The 24,275-nt window shown below is 31.4% G+C and overlaps 2 protein-coding genes across 3 annotated transcripts in view; one reads left to right on the top strand and one right to left on the bottom strand.

Annotated features, from left to right (window-relative positions):
• PCBP4_1 (Poly(rC)-binding protein 4) overlaps positions 1-24,275 on the bottom strand; it is a 104,911-nt gene that overhangs the window by 47,178 nt on the left and 33,458 nt on the right. For both annotated transcript variants that reach the window (XM_051213122.1, XM_051213121.1), the window contains exons 4-7: positions 6,453-6,485; positions 5,421-5,537; positions 4,305-4,442; positions 519-647 (exon numbers count right to left, since the gene is read on the bottom strand). In XM_051213122.1, the coding sequence (XP_051069065.1) occupies positions 519-647; positions 4,305-4,442; positions 5,421-5,537; positions 6,453-6,485 (417 nt within the window). The remainder of the gene's footprint in view (positions 1-518; positions 648-4,304; positions 4,443-5,420; positions 5,538-6,452; positions 6,486-24,275) is intronic.
• MS3_00005097 (uncharacterized protein) lies at positions 2,257-4,304 on the top strand. Its single transcript, XM_051213123.1, has 2 exons — positions 2,257-3,071; positions 3,304-4,304. The coding sequence occupies exon 2, from the start codon at positions 3,629-3,631 to the stop codon at positions 4,040-4,042; it is 414 nt and encodes a 137-aa protein (XP_051069067.1). The 5' UTR covers positions 2,257-3,071; positions 3,304-3,628; the 3' UTR covers positions 4,043-4,304.

Genomic DNA, 24,275 nt, shown 5'->3' with positions numbered 1-24,275 from the left:
ATAGAAAACCTGGAATCACTGGACGGCCATCTCATCATAGTATGGGACCCCTAAGCAGTGCGCATCCACGATCCTGTACGCGTGATCTGGACTCAGGACCTTCAGTCTCACGCGCAAACGCCTAACCTCTAGATCACTGAGCTGGTCGGCATCCAACGGTTTTAATGTCTAACTTCCATCTATCCATGAATGTATGAGTAACCATTCATCCATTGTCTGAGGTAGATAACTTTCACTAATTCAACTATTAAAATTACTACAGTCTACACAAACCTCATTCTGATAAAGAAACTAAATAATAGTTCAATAAGATCTTATAACTTTCCACTATGAAATTATAAATTGTATCTTGGATCATTACCCAAAGTCCATTACGTATTAATTATTTCTTTAGAAATCGATATCTTAATTTCTAACTTCACCATAATGTTAAACAGGAAACTTCAAATTGGTTAGAGAAAAATATTTTAGTCAATGTAAAAGTGAACGAACGAAGTGGATTTAAAACAATCACATACCTCTAAAAATATATCACACAATAATCGAATACATTTGGAAATTGCATCCGCTGTACCTGATATTGTAACTGTTCTTTCTGTGGATGTCGGCAAAGCTTCACTAGCAACTTGAATTGATGCACCAGTTAACTAAATGATTAATGAAAACATGAAACAGCGTCAATTCATTTCTGTATTGTTTGTTTGAATCTTTACATTGATGGTTAGGACTGCAATTGATCAGTCTCGTATTGTCATATGTGCATTCTATTCGGATAACCTCGATATTGCCTTAAGTCACAAGCATTATAAACAAAGATAGATAGTGGCTAGCAGTGGAATCCAGGACGCCTACTTCGTTCTACTTGAGACTAGTCAGCTGGATGTACCTACGTCCAATAGTTGATGTTGGTACATCCAGCTGATGGGTCCCAAATAGGACGAAACAGGCTTCCTGGATTTCACTGATGATCATCGTCCATCTTTGCTTAAAAAGCTTGTGACTTAAGTCATTATCGAGAAAACCGTCACCCAATGCACATGTGCCAATAGGAATTTGATCAATTGCAGTCGTAAACAACAATAAGGCGATACAAGCAAACAATGCAAAGAGAATTTAAGATTAAATCACTTCAGATTTTAAGTATAAGTTAACAACAACAACAACAACTGACATATAAGATTTTCAATTTTATGACTTATTGACATATGCTTTCAATAATTTCAGTAATAAAAAAGTAGTATATTCTTGGTTTAACAACCTATAATTTGTTGTTGTTTGTTTTGTTCTTTCAACAAAATACATTTTCCCTGTAAGACTATTTCATTTTAAAAGTTGCCTCTGTTCATTTTAAATCGTTTTTCATAAATAAATAACATTTGATAATTTACATAATTTTATTCTATAATGAAAATACATTCATACTATGTAAATCATTCACATCTCTATTACCAATTAAATGAAACGGAACATCATGCAAATCAGCTAATAGCAATAATGATAATTAGGAACAGGAAGTGCGAATAGAGTATTCCTGAAAATGTTAAATTTTTGTTTTAAAAAAAAAAAGAAGAAAAGATTCATTGAACCAAGCATTAAGTTGAAAGATTTCCTATTTGTATGTTTAGTGAAATAGTTGAATGTAGTTTAATTCGTATACTTGAGATTACTTTACTATGGTTGTTCATTGAATAGTTGAATAATTATGATTAATATTACATGTTAACTAAATGAGATGATAATCTATGTGACCTAAATTTATCGTATACTATTTCCTGAGTTTGTTATTTGTTTCTATGACACAGTACAACATTTTATCAATTAATAGGATACTGTAGTAATAAATCAAGTCAACTGTAAATATAGTTGAAAATTATGTATTTTTCATTGAAGAAAATCTTGTCACAAATATTGTATGTTTCTTGTGAATAATTAGACAAAATATCTTTCAAATAGAGTTATCTTACTGACTAATGTCAATATTGACTGAAAATGAGGTTTACAATGTACAATGCATATATATTTGAACATGAAACAAGATTTGATAATTATAGGTGAACACATGATATTCAACATGTTATCTAATAGTTTCTAAGCATGTTAACAAACTAAACGATTTTTTTCTCTACATGTATTCAAACATCAGTTATGAACATAAATATTTGCACAGTCAACAAAAAGTTCAACCACAAGATTAGATGAAGTAAAAATTGGATACTGATTTGATTCCAATAAAACTAATGTTTTTTTAGGTTTTTATCACATATAAATACTCACAACCAAGGTCCTCTATAATTAAACGAATAATAACCAATCTGGTTAAACCAATTAAAGCATAGGTGGTTGTATCATACTAATTTTTATGTAAGAGCTATAATACTAAAAAACCGTGTTCAATATCTCAATTGTGGGTCGAAAACACGCCATACATGTTATTGCATCTATAAATTTGGATGTAACTGCCAAAAATAGCTACATTGGTCAAACAGGAAAGGAGGCATTTTGTAGATTTTTTGTACATGTTACAAAACGTTTTCAAGTAAATAAGAGAACTACTTAATTAGAGCAGTTACTAAACATATCTTGGATACAGGACATCAGGTTGATACCTTATAATCTTTCAAGATAATTAATAAACAGTCAAGCTTCAATCTTCTGAAGTTTATTGGAGCCTGTTCTATCAGGTGTCAGAAAACTGATTTATGTGTTTGAAAGAAGGTGATTGTTAGTCTGTCTTTGCCTTGATGACAAATATTCCTTCATTACATCATAAAATTTAGTTCAACTCTTTCCTTCAATCAGTTACATGGTTAAGTCTTTTTATTTAGACTGCCTTCTAGTTCAGTAATCTTATTTTGATTAACTGAGCTTAACTCATTTTATTCTAACTTATTATCGGCGTTTACTCTGTACGTAATGAATTGTTTCCAGCTCTTTGGACTTTGTTACTATCAGTGTTGTAGAATATTATTTTACATAAGGTATTTATTTATCTCAATCTATTAGATTTATTTGTACCCTTTTCTGTACTTACTAGTGTGTCTTCAAAGCAACATTAAACTAAACTGCTCGATGTAAGTAATTTAACTCTATTTTGTAATTAGGACTTTTAAGTATCGTAGTTGTAAGCAGGTGATGGAACGGAAATGAAATAAAATGAATTCACGCCGTTTTTTATCTCTTCATAATACTTATAAACAATACTAACATTTTATTTAACTCGCTCATTCAACAATACTCCATGTTACATGCATTTCAAAAACATCTGATTGTTTTGTTATTAAGCAAATATCGATTTGTCTTTAGGTTCAGTTCAGTTAACATAACGACACTGTCAAATAAGGACAGAATATGAACTGATTTCTAACCAGAAGAGTATTGAAAACCAAGAGATAAGACTGACTATTATTTTATATGACTTCACAAATAGATAAATTTTAGTTATCAGTGCAAATTTCGATATTTAGACCCAAATGACAGGTGAAAGAGTGTAAATTATAAATTTCAGTTCTCAATGGTCTCATAAGGTATAAGAAATTTTGGCATTGTGATATATCGTCAATGATGCATGTCATTTTATTGTCTGAAGAAGAATAGATTTTCAATACAAATATCAAGATAGTTCTACTGTATGGGGTGGAAACCCGGAGAACTAAGAAAGCCATCATCCAGAAGATACAACTGTTTATTAACAGCTGTCTACGCAAAATACTTCAGATCCATTGGCCGGACACTATTAGTAACAACCTACCACGGACAGAACAAACCAGACCCCAGTGGAGGAAGAAATCAGGAAGAAGAGCTGGGAGTGGATAGGACACATATTGAGGAAAGCACCCAACTGCATCACAAGACAAGCCCTCACATGGAATCCTCGAGGCGAAAGGAGAAGAGGAAGACCAAAGAACACATTACACCGGGAAATGGAAATAGACATGAGAGAAATGAACAAGAATTGGATGGAACTAGAAAAGAAGGCCCAGGACAGAGTTGGTTGGAGAATGCTGGTCGGCGGCCTATGCTCCATCAAGAGCAACAGGCGTAAGTAAGTGTTATACTTGTTATAATAATGTATCTCATTTGTCGATTATATCTTTACGTGTTTGATTTTGAGTCATACACAGCGTCTTGGCTATCCAAACGATCCACGATGTCCAAACACAAAGAAAAATAATAAAAATCGCAATACAAAGTAATAACTATTATCACTATTGATCCACAAAATGGAACTCACTAAAACCTAATCAAATGAGATGAGAATATCAAGAAATAGACAATATATCACAAAATGCGATTCACTATCTTACCTCACGAACATCTTTAATCTTGGATCCTCCTTTACCAATTATTGAACCACATTGAGCTACTGGAACTAATAAACGTATGGTCACTGGAGGACAATTGACTGTTTCATCACCCATTCGTAATAAACCTTGTGTAAAATCCTAAAGTTTTCACAAAAATATGTATTTAAATATTTTATTAAGAATTCTAAAGAGGGAAATGTTTTTATTGTTATTCCTTCAAATGATGTTCATCAAAATATAGAAACAAAACTATGACATTTTGGTATTATTTCTATGAGAGACCATCATAGATCATCAAACATTATATAGTACTAATCCAGACAAGCATATTATAATAGGTAATGATAATTAAAGTAGGACATTTACATTTGCAGGATGATGAAATGATTTTAAATGATCCCATTTCTGTTACACTTGCTTTTAATAGCAATAAATTCTATCTAACAAATGCTCAATTCATTGTGCTACATAACTTCGTACAAGATCGTTTATTTTTATTTTTTGTGAAGCAAATAAACGTGAAATTATTAGCGCCCGTTTTCACTTCTTGCGCATTTCTATCATTGAAATTTACTAAAATATTTAGCTGAAGTTTTTAAGAATATTGATTAACCACTTATCAACTTTTACCCACAGATAGTGCGACCAGAACATATTACAAAATATCATTTTATACATGAAGGTGGCCTGCTTGAAAATCTGGACTATCTGTTCCTGCCATCTAGATATTTCAACAAGTTATCTGCTTTCCTTATTTGTTTTAACATATCATTATGCCTATTAGTCACAAAACTTATTAAGATGCGTTTGTGAAAAATTTACGATATTTCGCTGTACAAGTTCAGAAAGAGCACAATCAGAGACATCGTGGTTGCTGGCAATATATGTCGAAAACAATATACATTAATCAGATGTTGATTACTAAACTGCTAGCTCACTCAATATTTATCGTCAGGATTAATCAAGAAATAAGAAGAGGAATCTTGTTGTATTACTTTGTGCTGAGAATTTTATGTTGTACTAAAGCCACTAATAACAATAATAATAATAATAAAAGTAATTGATCTAGTAAAGATCTCCGATTAAGTCAAATATTATCAAACACATTTTGCTTACATCTTCAAATTTACGACTCATTAGTGTAAATGCAACATAAATTTGTTCTGTTGTTCCAGTAATAGTGACAATTCTTTCTGGACTAGATCCATCTGATATATTAATTCTGGCTCCACTCTGAAATAAGTCAGTACAAGACTAACACATAAACAAAACTGAAATGAAACAAATAGACGATTTATTAAAGAACATTTATGTAGCTATAATAATGAAGTCAGTAAGTTATCTAACCTCTGTCAATAATATTTATATTAGGTATTTAATTATAGATGACCATGAACATATAAGAAACAACTAACACTGAAAACAAATTATATTCCTTTCTTAGCATACGCTATAGTATATAATGGAGATTATGGTTAATACAGTCCATAAGAACACTATGTAATTTAAAAGTCGAACATTATATATATATATATATATATATATATATATATATATATATATATATATACTAATAATAATAAGTTGAAAAATAAATCCTACTTTGAGTGTTAACGATTCTTTATCATTTATTCGAATCTCCTGTAATTACTTACAACATATCATTGTGGGTACTTTAAAGCTTTTCTATAGTCTGTCTAAAGGAATCTGTTTTATCATCTTTCGTGAATGTTTTTGCATACCATAATACAACGTATTTATTGAACAATATCTGTAATTGTCAGTATGCATTTATGGAGATTGCTTAACTTATTTGGGATCACTAACCGTTTCGGGTTTGTAAAACGTACCCATTAAAAACACTGGAAACTGTACAGTTATACAGTATTATTGACTGATCGAAATTCGACTCAAATACTATCAGAACCTGGTTCAGTTGTTTTAAGGTTAAGGGTTCACACGTATAATCTAAGGTCCTGAATTCATTTCAATTTCATAGCATGAACATTTCAGACTATAAAACTAAAATAATGTATATTCATCTTTTGCAACTACAGTTATTTGTCTAAATCAATATCTAAATTCACATGTAACATTTAAACACTTAAAGCATTCACATCCTTATAGATAGAACTTTCACAAACTTACTTCCTCTCTATATTTTCTCACATTTTCTCCCCTCTGGAATAAGAAAACATATATCAAAGATGAAATAATATATATATAATAAAAAAATATATTACTTATTTGATTACTGATTCAAACAATAACTCCATATATTCATGAAATTATTCATTTGATATATGTATATAATCTTTATTAAACCTTTAATTGGCATTTGGACAATCATAATTTATATTGTAAATATATATATACCAAACAAATATAAGTCATTTAAATAATTGAGATCATGAGTCAATTAAAGCTAGACCACTATGAAGAACCTGGAAGTACTGTACGGCTATTTCGTCCTATGGTGGGACTCATCAGCAGTGTACATCCACGATCTCGTCTCCTGTCCAGTACTTCCAGGTTTTTCATGGTGGTCTCAACCATTGAAATTACTATAATATCCACAAAAGTCCTTCAAATATAAGTCATTTTAAATTTTTGTATACAAACTTAAGAAAAAATGACAGGTTTAGATGATATATATCTGGAATGATCTTATTAATGGGCAAGGGTAAAAACAAAAAAGGATTTTCTCTTCTGTAAAACATTAATTTCCTCCATTTTTTGTAGAATTATGAATGAGAAAATATTTGGAAAAAAACACATTTTTGACAAATAATATTTAAAATATGGCATAATTTTGATTGGTTATTCATGAATCTGATAGGGAATTTTATAAGTTAATGATAATCTTGCTCATTTCATTAAAAACTTGACATGGTTTAATTTTTTTTGTTTGTTTTAACTTAAACGTTCAGTTAACATAGAGATTAACTGATTTTTATTTCGTGGTTATAAATACAATGGATTATAATTGATGAAAAAACACTAGTTAATAGATACTGAAATAATAATTAATATCAGATATATATAGATAGATCCCATAATGAATCGATATCAGTTCAAGAATCACTGGAAACTAAAGAGCATTAAAGATCCGTTTCGTAGTATTTTGAACTTCTTAGTTGTTTCTAGCCATAAACATAAAAGTGGTTGAACTATGCATTTTTAACTAATGCACAATTCCTTAAAACCAGTGAACTGGATTTCAGTGACTCATATTGTTACCTTCAATTTATCATTTAACATAATTGATAACATTTACTTTACTGTCAACATTATCCAGGTTGGTTGATCATTCAATTGATTCATTTATTGTTATGAAATGATCGTTGGGATTTATAAATTGGGTGAATTATTTTGATAGTGTTGCATCCTAAATGACAGCATCTGGGCTTCCTTTAAACTGGAGTGCTATTCTTCTGGAAGTTATTCGATGATGGGTACATGCATATTATTTGTACAAGAGTCTACTCCAAGCTAGTTTGAAATTAAAGAATCTCCAAAAAACTTTAAAAATATAATGTCTGTAGTTAGGTACTAGTGGTTAAATTATAGAGAAACGTATGGAAACTTTCATAAAGTTAGAGTATATTTCGTAATTAAAGTTGTTCATTTTTAAAGAGAATTTCATTTAACCTTAATTCATTAGTTATCTACTAAGTAATCTAGCCAACTGTTATATTCTATAGAAATGTATATACTTTCATTCATATTTAGAAATATATAAACGGATGTTAATAAATGTAAAGATTGAACTGTATTACATATAACTAAAGGATGAAGCTTATAAGAAAATTTCACATACACAACAGATTTTCTAAAAATAGATGGCAAAACAGCAACTATGTTATAATTTAATAGAAAAATAGTATTTGGATGTAGATATGAATTTTTCAAGCATATTATATCATAAGGTAAAAAAGTACTTTTCAGAAATGATGAAAAGTTCTAAAAAGAAGCTAGTGCAATGCTGAAAAGTCCCACACTAGGACAAAACGGCCTCCTAGGGCTTCCAGGTTTTCCATGGTGGTTTAGCTTTATTTGACTCATGAACTCAACCATTAAATTATTACAATATCTACAAAACTCCATTCTTTTTGGCAGTTATAGTGAGAAGCAGTGACCACTGGACATCAACCAGGTCTGTTGTGAGATAGTAACTCACTGAAGACAGTAGTGGACGGTGATGCAACTTCGTGGATTGGTTGAATTTATACAATAATACCGTTGAATGCCGACCAGCTCAGTGATCTAGAGATTAAACAATCACGCGCTGGACTGTAGGTTCTGGGTTCGAATCCCGTGGGGTGAGATTACGGAGGTGCACTGCTGAGAAGTCCCATACTAGAACGAGACAGACATCCAGTGTTTCCAAGTTTTTCATGGTGGTCTAGCTGTAATCAACTCATGAATCCAACTAATAAATTACCATAATAGTCACAAACCCCCTTTCTGAAAATAGAATATTATCAACATGTTGATATGGTGTGTAATATTTAAACTTGGATTCATTGTAAATTTCCAATGAGTATCTTGTTTGACAACCAAATACTTTAAAATCTCCATAGATTTATTTACCAGAATTTAAGGACTGATTTGTAAGCCATATCTAAGTTTTTATTTAAGATGAATAATTTCACTATGAATAGTCATTTGAACGGTACCTTATTTTCAATAGTGATTAAATATAAAAAGATAAGTTTTATTCTTTGTTGCTTTTGCTTACATTTACCAGCTCACCTAAATCATACGATTAATGTACATAAGCTGGAGCCAGAATTTCATCTTTGACAGACTTGAAAAAATACATTCTGTGAGGTTGATAAAAAAATTGGTCATGAGTTTGATATTCGAATATTTAATTGATTTTCATAACTCATTATTTCGAAGTGACTTACAAGCCTCAGCCAAATCTAAATAGATTTCTTACTTTTCAACTTAGAATAACAAAAGTTATGGTTATATATTAGATAAAATTTGAACTGTATATTCAAACATCACATATCCTTACTCTATCCTTATCTGATGCTTAATCTAGTATTATTACTACTATTATTGTTTTCATATCAGACACTTGTATACTTTTGAAGGTCCTTCGTCCATAGAATACTTTACGTGACCCTTTAGTATATTTCTGTTTGTTAACTATTTCCTATATTAGTTCATTTAATGGTTTCTAAATTCTAATATCTATTTAGGAAGTATGAAAGCTTTGCATTAATTATTTTATTCTGCATACATTACGGTGCTACATTAATTTATCGATTGTATATTTGTTACTAGATTGAGAACATGTTATAGACCTTATGTCATATTGTATGTTAACCTGTCTTGTTATCTTCGTGATTATTCACTTTTCATATATCATCAAGGAATTAAGTTCTTTTTTTAATCCATGACATATTTAACAAACATGAATGTTCTTTACTAAACCTACGAATACCATTATAAATTAAACAAAACGAATCAAAAATCTCATTTTTTCTTTCAAATGAATTTTTTTATGAAAGATCACAGCTTTCTAAAATTCGCATTCATTTATATTCAATGATTTAGTACCTTTGTCGATTTTTTTCTTCATATAATTAATTTAATACAAATAGTTAACACTTTATTTTGCGAATCAAGTTTTTACCATAACGGACATTTTCTAAAGATTTTTATTTAATTAATGTAGATATTTACATGTACAATCGAGCAGATTATTATTAACTTTCTATAAATAATTGTTTATAAGTAGTATACATCAACTATGAAAGGCAGATACATCCAGCTGATGAGTCTTAAATAAGACGAAACATGCATCTTGAATTTCACTATAACCACTATCCATCTTCGCTTAAAATAATTATATTGCTGTATATTTTTTGATAGGTTACATTAATGCTTACAAATCATTTTGTTTTTCATGAATTAAAACGAAAAAATCAATCATCATAAAAAAACAGAAATATCAGTTTAGGTGTTGTGGAGATTGTTAAGTTTTTGATTGAAATCATGAGTCAATTGAAGCTAGACCACCATGGGAAACCTGGAAGCATTGGACGGTCGTTTCGTCCTAGTATGGGAGCTAATCCGTGTCGGGTAGAAATAGGTGTCTACCTCAGTACAATGGAAGATGGTCTCGCAATTTCGTGGATTGGTTGAAGTTAGACATTAACACCATTGGATGTTGGCTAAGGGGTCTAGTTGGTTAAGCGCCTGGCGCGAGACTGATAGGTCCTCGGTTCGAATCTCGCGGGGTGTGGGATCGTGGACGCGCACTGCTGAGAAGTTCCGCACTAGGACGAAACGGCCGTCCAGTGCTTCCAGGTTTTCCATGCTGATCTAGCTTCAATTGACTCATGCTTTAAATCAAAAACAGGAATAGAAAATATTTATCCACCACAGATTCATTACTTAGTTATGATAAGTTAAAAATAAACTCTATCAATAGTCATTAACAAAACATAAAAATAAAGCAAAGAAAATGTTGAAATGAATTTCTTTTCTCTTCTTTTTACTTTATTTTATTTTGTTTTTCCTTCAAATGAATTAAATAACGATGAAGTTGAATTTAACAAAACGTATTAGATCTGTTAATGAAAAGATGGATAAATTCAGATAAATCTACTGTAAAATAAAACAACATGTTACCAATATTTATTATGATCTTAATAGAATGATAAAAAGTGATAAATATCTTTATGTGCACACATACACACTCGACTATAGAAGTACCCTCGTGAACATAGTAACCATTCAAATTAACACACATATATATAATAGAAAAAATGTAGGTCATTGTTAATTAAAATAATTATTGAAATATGTATATAATAAAATAGAAGAGTAAAGTAAAGGTAGAGTGATTGGGAATAAGTTATGTAATAAAGTGAATTTTTTGTTGTTGTATGTCTTTGTAAAAATCAACAATTTAACTGTTCTAGATATTAGGTATTAAATTATTTTCATTGGGTTTTCCTTTGATAAGGAGATTTATTAAATGAATTGAAGGTCAATACATCATTTATCATGAAATGTGATAAATGTTGAATTATTTTTTCTGGTTAGGGCTTTTTAAGCGAGTTAGTTTTAGAGTCGTCAACCCTGTGCCTGACACTCCTCCTTTATTCGGGTTTGGGGCCGGAAGTAGCCCTTCTGGAGCTCCAGACGACCTATACTCTACTGGGAGTAACAGCTATGAGTAAATAAGTAAATGATACATTTTATGTTTATTTATTGTGATTTAGAAAGTTGTTAATGTACAACCATGATTAACAAGTTCAAGGATCAGTAAATTCTTTTGATCGACATAATAACACTAAACATTTTGAAAACAGATTTAAATTTGATATTAAAAAAGGTAAAATATTGTTTCATTTCAACGAAGTTCCGCTTTAATACCTCATTACAACCCGAATGCTTTAGAATGGATTGTATCAAGAATAGCTTGCACTATATGCCAAACAGTAGCAGAAAATAATAGTTAATAATACGCCATAAAATAAATTAAAAAAACATCAGCTCATGTTATTCTGCATCAATTGTAAATGATGATTAATTGAAAATTAATAATGGAACTGACATTACGAAATTTTAATGTTAGTTTAAATAAACTAACACAAGTGACTAAACATAACTGCTCACTTTTGCACACAGAAATATTGAAACTATTATAGTTTGTGCTACTGATGTTGACAGTAGTATGTTTCATCAATAAAAAGTGGAATGCCTTGTGGTAGAAGGTTGTAAAAATCAAAGAGGAGAGAACAAGAACAGAGAATGATCGATGTGGAAAGGAAGGAACAATAAAGTCTGAAATAATTAATTGGCATTTTAAAAATGAAGTATTTACTGTATTGTTCTCAGATTTCACTAAGAGATTCCATAATTTTGTGTTCAAATACATTCGATTGTCCCAACTTATGTTCATATTCACTACACTATCTATAGTTTAATATGATTCAGTGTTTTAAATAAATACAGAACATTTTATACAGAGAACAAACATATTTTGGCAATAGGACTGTTTTTTCTACGTGAAGAAAATAGAAAGTTTTACAATATCAATCTATTAACATGGAATACTATTTATTTTATTATTGTCTGCTTTGTTAACGTGGATATTTATAGGTCATCAGACATAATGTTCAGTCTTAGTAACTAAATGCATAAGTTAGAATTGGAATTATTCCTGTTTAAATGAAAACGGTTAAATGTGCATTTAGTTCTACAACTAAATACATGGAAACCAGAATTTTACTCGACGATCCTGGTGACCAATAAAGAATTTTTAAGTAAATCGCTAAAGTTAACTAATGATACGGTGTAATAAATTTTTCTTTACATAAATGATAAACATTTTTATCAACTTTCTACATCTTGCCAAATTGTTAACAATAGGTCAATATACTCAACCATATGTATCTATTGGCAAGTCAAGTAAAAGTGTAGTTGAGATTAATTTAACGATATAGGATGTATGATTCATATTATGTTAAATTTCTCATTTGATCCTTGTTGATTTCTTTAACACGCACTTTGACTACTATATTCAAACCTATCAACCAAAGCATTTCTACGGTAAAGTTGCCAAGTTTTATTGATTTTGAGATGACTGAAAGATACGTCGTGACAAACGAACTCTGTTCATTTCAATGTATCTTTTAACAATAGTTTCACATATATCAAGCAATATAGATAGTGACTGTTCATTAAAAAATTCAGTGAAAACCTATCACAGGGTATGAAATCTATCAGCTTTTAGATATAAGTAGTTTTCGACTAAAGAACAATAATATCTATGAATACATAACTACCGAAGAAGGGTTTAAATCAATTCACCACCATTCAGGAGATAGAGTGGCTCACTACTGTGATAATCTAAAGTCGTCACTAATGAGAAACAAATTTTTTTTTTCAATTGTTGAGATCATGAGTTGATTGAAGCTAGACCACCATGGAAAACCTGGAAGCACTGGACGACCGTTTCATCCTCTTGTGGGACTTCTCAGCATTCCGCATCCACGATCCTACCTCTCGAGATTCGAAATACATGTCGAAATACATGATCAGAATGCCGTCTTATTTACTTTGATTTTACCTGTATGAATTGTGTAAATCATACATGTTTAAGAAAAGTATATTTAATAATTTTACTAATATTTTAAATTTGCCATTCGTGTTTTCTCTATTTTTCGATTGTTCTATAAGGAATTTTCTAGTACTTAAATACTGTAAAAATAAAGACTATGTTTGGATTTTAATTAGCGGTGGAATGTATTACGCGTTATTCATCCTATTTGATTCTCACTGTATCCTTGTCCTGGTGTTGATACTCAAAACCAGCACCTGTCGTTGCTGAACCTAGGTAACCAAAAGAAAGAAAGATTTACACATTTAAATTTGAATTTAGCTTGTCCATTAATTATTTTGGTCGTTTCCAATTGATTCAATCGACTTGGAAAATTAAGTGGTTTAAGATCAATTTGCACTGATGAGCTGAATAATATTTAACGACTAATAGATAACAAAAAGTTTGAGTAATTTTTTCTGGTTAGCGTTTTTTTAGCGAGTTAGTTTTCTACGGGATGGAGTCGCTAACCCAATGCCCAACCCTCCTCCTTTATCCAGGCTTGGGACCGGCAGTAGCCCCCGGAAGGACACCAAGGTCAGGATTTTCAATACAAATATCAAGATAGTTCTACTGTATGGGGTGGAAACCTGGAGAACTAAGAAAGCCATCATCCAGAAGATACAACTGTTTATTAACAGCTGTCTACGCAAAATACTTCAGATCCATTGGCCGGACACTATTAGTAACAACCTACCACGGACAGAACAAACCAGACCCCAGTGGAGGAAGAAATCAGGAAGAAGAGCTGGGAGTGGATAGGACACATATTGAGGAAAGCACCCAACTGCATCACAAGACAAGCCCTCACATGGAATCCTCGAGGCGAAAGGAGAAGAGGAAGACCAAAGAACACATTACACCGGGAAATGGAAATAGACATGAGAGAAATGAACAAGAATTGGATGGAACTAGAAAAGAAGGCCCAGGACAGAGTTGGTTGGAGAATGCTGGTCGGCGGCCTATGCTCCATTAGAAGTAACAGGCGAAAGTAAGTAAGTAAGTAATAGATAACAAACAATCAATTCACGAAACCAATCAATCTATCGGAAAATTGATACATTAAGATATTTTCCGATATGAATATAAAACTATAAAACTAAAGGTCCTACACTGTCCGTTCAAGAATAAAATGTTTCAACTTGATAATTCCCAATTTCTTTGTCGATCACCACTCTTGTGCAAACACTACACATTCAACATGTAGTCGCTAATATTGATGAAAGATCGTTTAATATAAAATTTTATATCGGACTCATGAAATTCTAGAATTTCACTTTTGAAACCAATGAAATATGATCAGATCATTTAAGATATAAGTGAACGAAATAAGATAAACATTTTGTCTTAAGCTTATAGATCATTTCATATTAGAAACATATGGCTATTTACTGATAACATGTCTAATCATGAATGGGAATTTATAGTTTTGTTTATTTTATAACGTTTGTTCAATTTTTTGTTTTTTTACATTAATACCTGTTCTGTAAGATTTGGTGTCTGGCCTATGAAATTTGAACTGATAAACGAATAATGTCACAATGAAATTATCAACTAATCTAGCACACTTCCTTCGTTAAAACATTGAACGCACCTAAAATAAATGAAATGACTTTATCATTACTATAATTATCATTTAATTTATTAGTTTGATTGAACAAAAATAAAGAGTATCTAAATATATTTATCTTTATAAGTATATGTTGGTATACTCGGTGTGAAACTATTTTCTAGCAGACAACCTTGAATCGTTTTAATATTGTGCTAATTATGAGTTTTGTCGGAATAAGAGTTTGTGGGAATTGTAGTAATTTAATGGTTGAATTTATAACCATTGGCTTCAAGATGTGTTTCCTGAAGTTCTAGTGAGAAGGCATGACCAATGGAATCAATCCGTGCTTGTTGTGAGGCTGTTACTTACTGAAGTAATGGTGGATGGTCGTCAAACATCGTGGATTGGTTGAAGTTAGACATTAACGCCATTGGATGCCGGCTCAGTGGACTATATGTTAAGCATTTGCGCGCGGGGTCATGGATGCGAATCGCTGAGGAGTCCTATACTAAGACTAAAAGGCCGTCCAAAGTTTCCAGGTTTTCCAGGGTGATCAACCATAAAATTATGGGTTTTGCTATTCAATAGCATGAATAGATTTTATTGTTAATAGGCTTTATTCTAAAACAACTTTCAACCAATATCAAAGTCAGAATCTTCAATATCAACGTCAAGATAGTCTTACTGTACGGAGATGAAACTTGGAGAACTACTACAACCATCATCAAAAAAGTGCAAGTATTTATAGACAATGGTTTATAAATGATACTCAATGCCCGTTGATCGGATACCATCAGAAACAGCCTAATGTTGGAGAGAACAAACCAGCTTCCAGCTGAAGAGGAAATTAGGAAAAGATGTTGGAGGTGGATAGGACATACATTACGCAAATCATCAAACTGTATCAAGAGACAAGCCCGAACTTGGAATCCTGAAGGGAAGTGGAAAAGAGGAAGGCCAAAGAACACATTACGATGGCAAGTAGAATCAGATATGAAAAGAATGAATAACAACTGGAAAGAGGTGGAATGGATTTCCCAGGACAGAGTTTGATGGAGAATGTTGGTGAGCGGCCTATGCTCCTTCACGAGTAACAAACGTAAGTTTATTATAAAATAAATTTTTAGGAGAATAATGATGTTTTAACGTTAATATCTATTGAAGAAACTTCAATTTGGTTGATCAATTACACCATTAGTAGAAATAAACATAATACTCATTATGCAAATATTTTAAAATACTAGTTGACCTTAATTACTAACCGATTGTAAAGGAAAGAAACATTGAACTGTTGTTTTGTGTTAGCCTTTTAACTCAAAGGCTGATCAATGCTTCCGAGTTTTCCAAAGTTGCTTGAGAAAAATCTAGTTCGTGATATAATGTTTTTCTAAACTGAAAACCCATTGAAATCATGACATTTTAGTTATAATTCTGGTGATTTATTTGAAAACTAATCAGACATGTAGTTACTACTTGTGTATAAAGCTTAAATTGTTATAAATGAAATATGTACAGGTCATCATGATCTTAGTTGAAATCAGTTTCTTACAGTAAAAGTAATTTTTGATAGATCACAATACAAATATCGTTTATTCTTGTATATTTTAAGTTATCAACGACTATATGGAAGTTTAGTGTTTAGCGGCCTGATATCTGACTCCGGTTGGATCGTATGATTGATTGTTGAAATACATATCTTGACTATTCTCGTATAAAATTATTAACTTAATCCGCTTTAGTGAATAACTGAATTAGATAACTGAAATAGGAGAAAGGATTTTGAATACATATATTTTGTACAATCATTGATCTGGACAGACAATCAGAGGAACGAAGCGAAGGAAGTGAAGAGAAGAGAGCAGAAAGATATGACACGCAGTGGAGAAAGCGTGTGAACCAACTTCATTTAATCAGTTATGAATATTTATAGTCGGATAAAAATAAACTACAGACATGTAGTGAGTAGAATAAGAAGTGCACATGCATACGCTCCTATAAAAACGGTCTAGGTTGATAGGTGAATAATTAACAAGGTCAAAACGTGACTCAATAAGAATGAATAAATTGGTTTGTCCAGAAGCTAGAATAAGTTATATGGGCATGACATAGTAAGTATCCGACACTACAAATGATCTCTACATCTTCACTTAATGTTTTATAAAGTATTTATTGAAAACTATGCTTTTCAATAGGGCTATATTAAGAGGATGACTGTAGCTTAAAATAATTATTTCTTATTTAAGATAAATAATTAACAGAAAGGATTTGTGGAGATTTTTTTTAGAAATTTCACAAATTGAAATCATGAGTCAATTGAAGCTAGACCACCATGGAAAACCTGGAAGCACTAGACGGCCATTTCGTCCTAGTATGGGACTCCTCAGCAGTGCGCATCCACGAAGGAACGGCCGTCCAGTGCTTCCAGGTTTTCTATGGTGGTCTAGTTTCAATTGACTCATGATTTCAGTCTGTAAAATAACTAATTAACTTCAATGCTTTCTTTTCAACTGTTATATTTATCTAAGATTATTCAAGTTTCTGTACAAAACTGTTACTCTTTATATCACTTAAACAGGATGATAAAAACAATAGAAATCATATAATAATTTAAAATTATCTTGTTAAGTAACCATTTACATTTTCCAGTACGAAAAGTCTATATTGGTTGCATTTTGTTTGTTTGTTTGTGTGTGTGTGTATATGGTTTTAGAAATCATTTATAAAGTACCATGTACAACTTAATGACATTGAAATGAATTGCTGTTACTTTGAGAATTAGTATTTGAATTTTTGTACCCTGATTACAAGTTTACATAGTTTCATCGGTTCGAAACTTTTACTAAAAGAATTTTTTTTTGTTTTTTTGTTTCAGTATTAAAAGATAATGAATTTTAATTCTTAAATTTGGAAACAGAAAAACAATATCGACCAAATTATTCGATATGTGTAACATAGATACATTAGATTTTTCTGATTCACTCGATCTTCTCATTTCAATATCAGAATAGAGTAACAGTCAATTTATTGTATGGTTATTAATTTAGTTTTATTTTTCAAATTCTGGATGAACTTTGTTCTTATTAACATTCTTATTAGCATTACTCATATAGACGTTACTTAAAGAATTAAGCTCATGGTACACTGGTGACTATCACACTTAATGAATTATAGTAACACAATAGTATAAATGAAGAGGTATTACAATTTTCACGGCAGGAATATTTCTATTTCAGAATTTTACGCAATCTGATTGAACGAAAATTTCATTTTTTTTATAATATTATATACTGCTAAGTATATTTCTGAATCCCTTATCTGTGACGTTTATTCAATGTTTACTGTTCCCACAATGTATATTGTATGCGAGATCAATCTAAGCACAGATGTATGTTACAATGAAAAGGATTTTTGAATACCTGTCATGTTTTTAGTCATGTCCTTTATCATTAGTTTGTAGAACAAAATCCTATATATAATCATTAAATTCTTTCGCGTTTCTTTTATCGCTCCGATAACCATTGTACTAAAACCTTTTTGATCAGTTTGTATATATATACGACGTGACTGTAGAAGAGTAATCGAAGATAGAATAATGAAAAATTTAATTTCCGCTAATTAGTTGGTTGGTTGGTTTTCTTAGTGATTTGTGTACATGAAAAATTGTCTCAGTGAAACCCAACCGAGTATGTTTAATAAATGAAGTTTATTACCGCGAAAGTTTATGTTCGGGAAGTTGTCTAGGTTATGTACGTGGCAGGTCTGTTTTATTCACGGTTCTACCAGTTATACATGAAAACCGGAACCACTGTAATTCCATTGACATGAAATGAAAACACAGAGGCTGTCACAAATAAAGATTTATTGGCTCTCCAAAAAAAACATGTATCTCAAACAAGTCGTCCAGTACTATAATCATTAAATCATACACACTCACTTATTGACTTATTTTGCACACACAATGATTAATTATGAAACATTATACAAATGAGAAGATAAACATACTATGTTCGCACAGTACAAAATAAAGTATATAAGTTTACACTGAACGAAAGTTCACATCTGTCATACTGAACAAAATTTACAACTAATTATTACAAACATATTGACCTGAATTAATATTACACTGGATTTCATAAAACCAGTATTGTGAAGACTAAAATGTTATGCTAAGAATAAAACTAATGTCGAAATATCACATCAGGGCTAAAGCTAATATCATAAATTGTCAACTTGTGTTCACAAAAACTTAAATTCGCCTTTCTATTCCTACTTATCACGAAATTACAGATCTAGATGTCTAAAATATAATGAATTTTATTAGTATGGGAATTTGTAGAGATTGTAGTGTTTTCAAAGTTGAATTCACGAGTCGATTTAATCTAGATCGCCTGGAAGCACTTGACTGCCGTTTCGTCCTAGTATGAGACTATTCAACAGTGTGCATCTAAAATCTCACATGTGGGACTCGAACTCAGAACGCTTAACCTCTAGACCACAGAGCCAATATACACTGAATTTTGTTACTGTTCGAATATTTCAACAATCATCTCATACAGCTGGTGAGATAGTCTATAAATCCCTAACATGGAAAGTTGATATAAAACGAAGATAAATTATTATTATTCATTAATACAATCAACTGGTTTTTACACTTACATATAGCCATGTAAACAATTTACAATAATAAATAAATAGGTAAACTATACTGTTAGTTCACTTAAAAGAAGGGAATCAGTAAAGTTTAAGATAGTTCATTGTGCAAACCAATAGTTTCCTTTGTTTTATTGGAATTTAGATTTCGTGTAAAAGCCGGTTACTGAGTAACAAGAATAGAACTAACTTGTTAGTTAGCAATACATAATGCTCAACGAATAATATCTAAGACTAACATAGAAATCTTTTATGAAAATGATACATAGAAGCTATGTATAAAACTTATCCTATGAATCTTTCTTGAGGATAATATACAGGGTAAAATGATTAAGCTAATCACAATGAAAGGAAAATACTAAAACGTGTCTAGAAAATATACCTAATTATTGTCCTTTCAAGGAGAATCTATAATTAGATAGATAAATCTATTAAATGATATGAAACCTATACGTATATTATTCTTCATGCTTCGTTTGATATTGAAGTGAGTATATGTTCAAAACTTTATTTATACAGACTAACCAAAGATTATGGTTATTATTTAATGAATCCTGATCTAATGATATATTAATGATGCCTTATTTGTACATAATAAATTATTAATAGAACATACTAATGTTAACTAACTTAGTCTCAACGTTGATTTGTTTTTCTTAAGATGAACATATTTGATCATGTTCAGAGATTCACTGTTATATGATTTATTTTTGCGTCGGCAATTGTAAAACCAATGATAAATAAATACCTCACTTAGAGAAATCAAATAGTATGAACTTATGGAGAAACTGATAATTTAATAAGACTTAATACAGATGATTAGTATACAAAGCTTATCTCCACCTAAAACCCCTTCTGATACTAATCAACATATGCTCACTAGTGACTGGCTTCAAGCTGTATATCCTGGAGTTCTAATGACAAGCAGTGACCAGTGGAATTCAACCGTGTCAGTTGTGACATAGTAACTCACTGATGACAATGATGGATGTGTCACTCAATTTCGTGGATTAGTTGGAGTTAGATACTAACACCGCTGGACGCCGGCTCAGTGGTCTAGTGGCTAAGTGCTGAAGCGCGAGAACGATAGGTCCTGAGTTCCGATCCCGCGAACGGATCGTGGATACGCACTGATGAGGAGTTCCACAATAGGATGAAACGGCCATCCAGTACTTCCAGGTTTTCCATGTTGGTCTAGCTTCAATTGACTCATGATCCCAACTATTGAAATTATCGGTGAAATTTGAAATCGGCTATTTTGTTAAATTACTTTCATACATTTTGATAAAAAATTTTTGGATACTAAACAATAATTTTGTTATTAATATGATGAACTCATGTAGAATAAACACGATCATAATATCCATATCTAATTAAAACCTATGCTCGACTTCTAATATCTCATTACAGAAAAAATGACAAATTACTTTAAGATAAATGTTTGTTACAAATGTTATATTTTACCAAAATGTGTAGCTAACAGAAAAAAACAATTAAGTATTACGTTTTCATTATCACGTTTTGAAAATATAAAGAAATATTGTAGTACAGTTGGAAAGCTCCAAAGTTAGATTTTGGATGAAGTGATATGATGGTGATGACGACGTTTAGCTGACAAGATTGCTCTTACCGGCATTTTATTCTTCTAACTGTAAAACCTCTAATATTTATCAGTGTTCATTTAGCTTCTACCTTGCTCAGCTACGCTTTACTTGATTAAATAGTTTATCGGTAGTCTGTGTCAGATATTTGTTGACAGAACATAGTAATGGAGACGCTGATGGAATAATTGTTCCCTTGTAAAAGCTTAACTTTCGGCGAAATCCTTCTGTTTTTTCGAACAATAAGAAGGATATCATATTTATATGAATCTTGAGATAATACAAAAGATTTCTGGGCGAGACTGTAATAACCAATCAGACTTAAGATAACAGGTCTTGCATTTTAGCGTGAAATCCATCCACTCATTTTGCTAAATAGTATTTCGGCATTATAACTGATGTCAGTTTGTGATGAAAACTCTAAATCTAGTTCGTAACCCTAATCATCAACTGTGAACCATAATTATAATTCCTCACATTGCTTTATAACCTTTAGTCCTGGTTATTAGGTGGACATTTTCAACATCATCTTAGCAATGCTAAATGATCGTCCATAAATTATAGTCTCATCGATTTCTGTTTTGGTAAATTGATTGTATTGCACTTTCATAATTTGACCTCAAAGATTGAAACTATCAAAAATGGTATAGCTAATAAATATGGAATTCTTGTCAATTTTAAACTCCCATGGAATAATGAACCGAATCCTCAGAAACTATGCAATTTTACAAAATTTTACATATTTGCTAGTTTAAACATTCAAACTAATTTTTAAAAAAAATAAAGTTTTCCTTTTGAGTGACTTTAAAAATGTCAAGTCTTGGTGACACAAATATATACATATGTTTTATAGTTCAGTCTTATTAATCAACTAAGTGGAGATGAATTCTTCCTTATTGTTTTTTCTCTTTTTTTGGTAGGCTAATCTTAAAACATCTACCATCCTGGATTTTTCCATACAATCAATCTGTAATAGAATATTGTCAATCAAAATCTGTGATCAATTTGAATTATCAGTAACCTTATTTTATTTTATTTTTAATTTTTAACTACGAAACATTCTCTTTTTTCACAGTAGGTGATTTAAACAATAACAGAATGTTAGACAAAAAAGAAACGAATTTATAACAATCTAATATCGGGTCATATAGAAGATAAACATTTAAAAGAAATTAGATGTTCATTATTTTGTTTGAATAAAACAAAAACAACAACATAATGTATCGAAGATGATGATGTTTCACATCGATATTGTTGTTGTTGTTGTTTTTTCCTCCTTTTTCAATATCTTCTTTTACAAAGTGACCTTAATCATACATATCAATGATTGAATATCATTAGTATAAGTTTCAGTAAAGTTGGACTAGATAGTTTCAAATAAGGATAATGATATATGTATTTTTTTGTTTTTATCCCAATGAGTAGAAAGATTAAATTTCTGACGTTTCGTAACTTAATGTAAATAACTACGGATCATCGTCGAACAATCAGTTGAGTGGAACTCATCACTATACATCAACTTCATTGATTATGAAAAGGCATTCGACAGTGTAGATAGGAGGACATTATGGAAACTTCTTCGACACTACAGAGTTCCTGAGAAGATTGTCAATATTATCCGGAACTCATACGACGGATTACAGTGCAAAGTAGTGCATGGAGGACAGCTGACAGATTCATTCCAAGTAAGGACCGGAGTCAGACAAGGCTGTTTACTCTCTCCCTTCCTCTTTCTTCTGGTGGTCGACTGGATTATGAAGACCTCAACATCTGAAGGAAAACACGGAATACAATGGACAGCTCAGAACCAATTAGACGATTTGGACTTCGCAGATGACCTAGCCCTCCTATCACGTACACACGAACAGATGCAGATGAAGACAGCCAGTGTAGCAGCAGTCTCTGCATCAGTAGGCCTCAGCATACACAAAGGGAAAACTAAGGTCCTCAAATTCAAAGCAGAGAACAGCAATCCAATCACACTTGATGGCGAAACTCTGGAAGATGTAGAGTCCTTCACATACCTGGGAAGCATCATCGATGAACAAGGAGGATCCAATGCAGACGTAAAGGCGAGGATCGGCAAAGCAAGGGTCGCATTCCTACAATTGAAGAACATATGGAACTCAAAACAACTTTTAACCAATATCAAAGTGAGAATCTTCAATACGAACGTCAAGGCAGTTCTACTGTATGGAGCTGAAACTTGGAGAACTACAACAACCACAATCAAGAAAGTACAAGTATTTATGAATAGCTGTCTACGCAAGATACTCAACATCCATTGGCAGGATACCATCAGCAATAGTTTTCTGTGGGAGAGAACAAACCAACTTCCAACTGAAGAGGAAATTAGGAAAAGATGTTGGAGATGGATAGGACATACATTACGCAAATCATCAAACTGTATCAAGAGACAAGCCCGAACTTGGAATCCTGAAGGGAAGCGGAAAAGAGGAAGGCCAAAGAACACATTACGATGGCAAGTAGAATCAGATATGAAAAGAATGAATAACAACTGGAAAGAGGTGGAATGGATTTCCCAGGACAGAGTTTGATGGAGAATGTTGGTGAGCGGCCTATGCTCCTTCACGAGGAGTGACAGGCGTAAGTAAGTAAGTAAGTAAATTAACACAAGTTTGAATAGTACAAAGGAAACAATGTAGAATATTCTTGGTGTAATCAAAATCACAATAAGTCTGAATATGTTAACTTCAAGTTAATTTTTATCATAGTGAATTTGTATAACCTGTCATCCTTGTATTCATTTATGTGTCAGAATGTGGATATGAAAAATGTATACAAAATTTGACATAAATTTATTCAGACCTATTATGATCACGATTATATCAAAAATATTATCTATTGTGTCAATTTAATGTCGATTGTATTTCACAAGGTGACCTTCTTGAATATCTGGGCTACCTGTTCCTGCCATCTAGATATTTCAACAAGTTATCTGCTTTCCTTATTTGTTTTAACATATCATTATGCCTATTAGTCACAAAACTTATTAAGATGCGTTTGTGAAAAATTTA

This window comes from Schistosoma haematobium, chromosome 3, assembly GCF_000699445.3.
Source record: "Schistosoma haematobium chromosome 3, whole genome shotgun sequence".
In the NCBI taxonomy this organism is placed as follows: Eukaryota; Metazoa; Platyhelminthes; class Trematoda; order Strigeidida; family Schistosomatidae; genus Schistosoma; species Schistosoma haematobium.
Note: the sequence above shows the minus strand (reverse complement) of the source record. Positions and strands in the feature narration are given on the sequence as shown.

Excerpts from the sequence above, each read along its gene's own strand:
- MS3_00005097 (XM_051213123.1), top strand. The coding sequence starts at position 3,629 with ATGGGGTGGAAACCCGGAGAACTAAGAAAGCCATCATCCAGAAGATAC.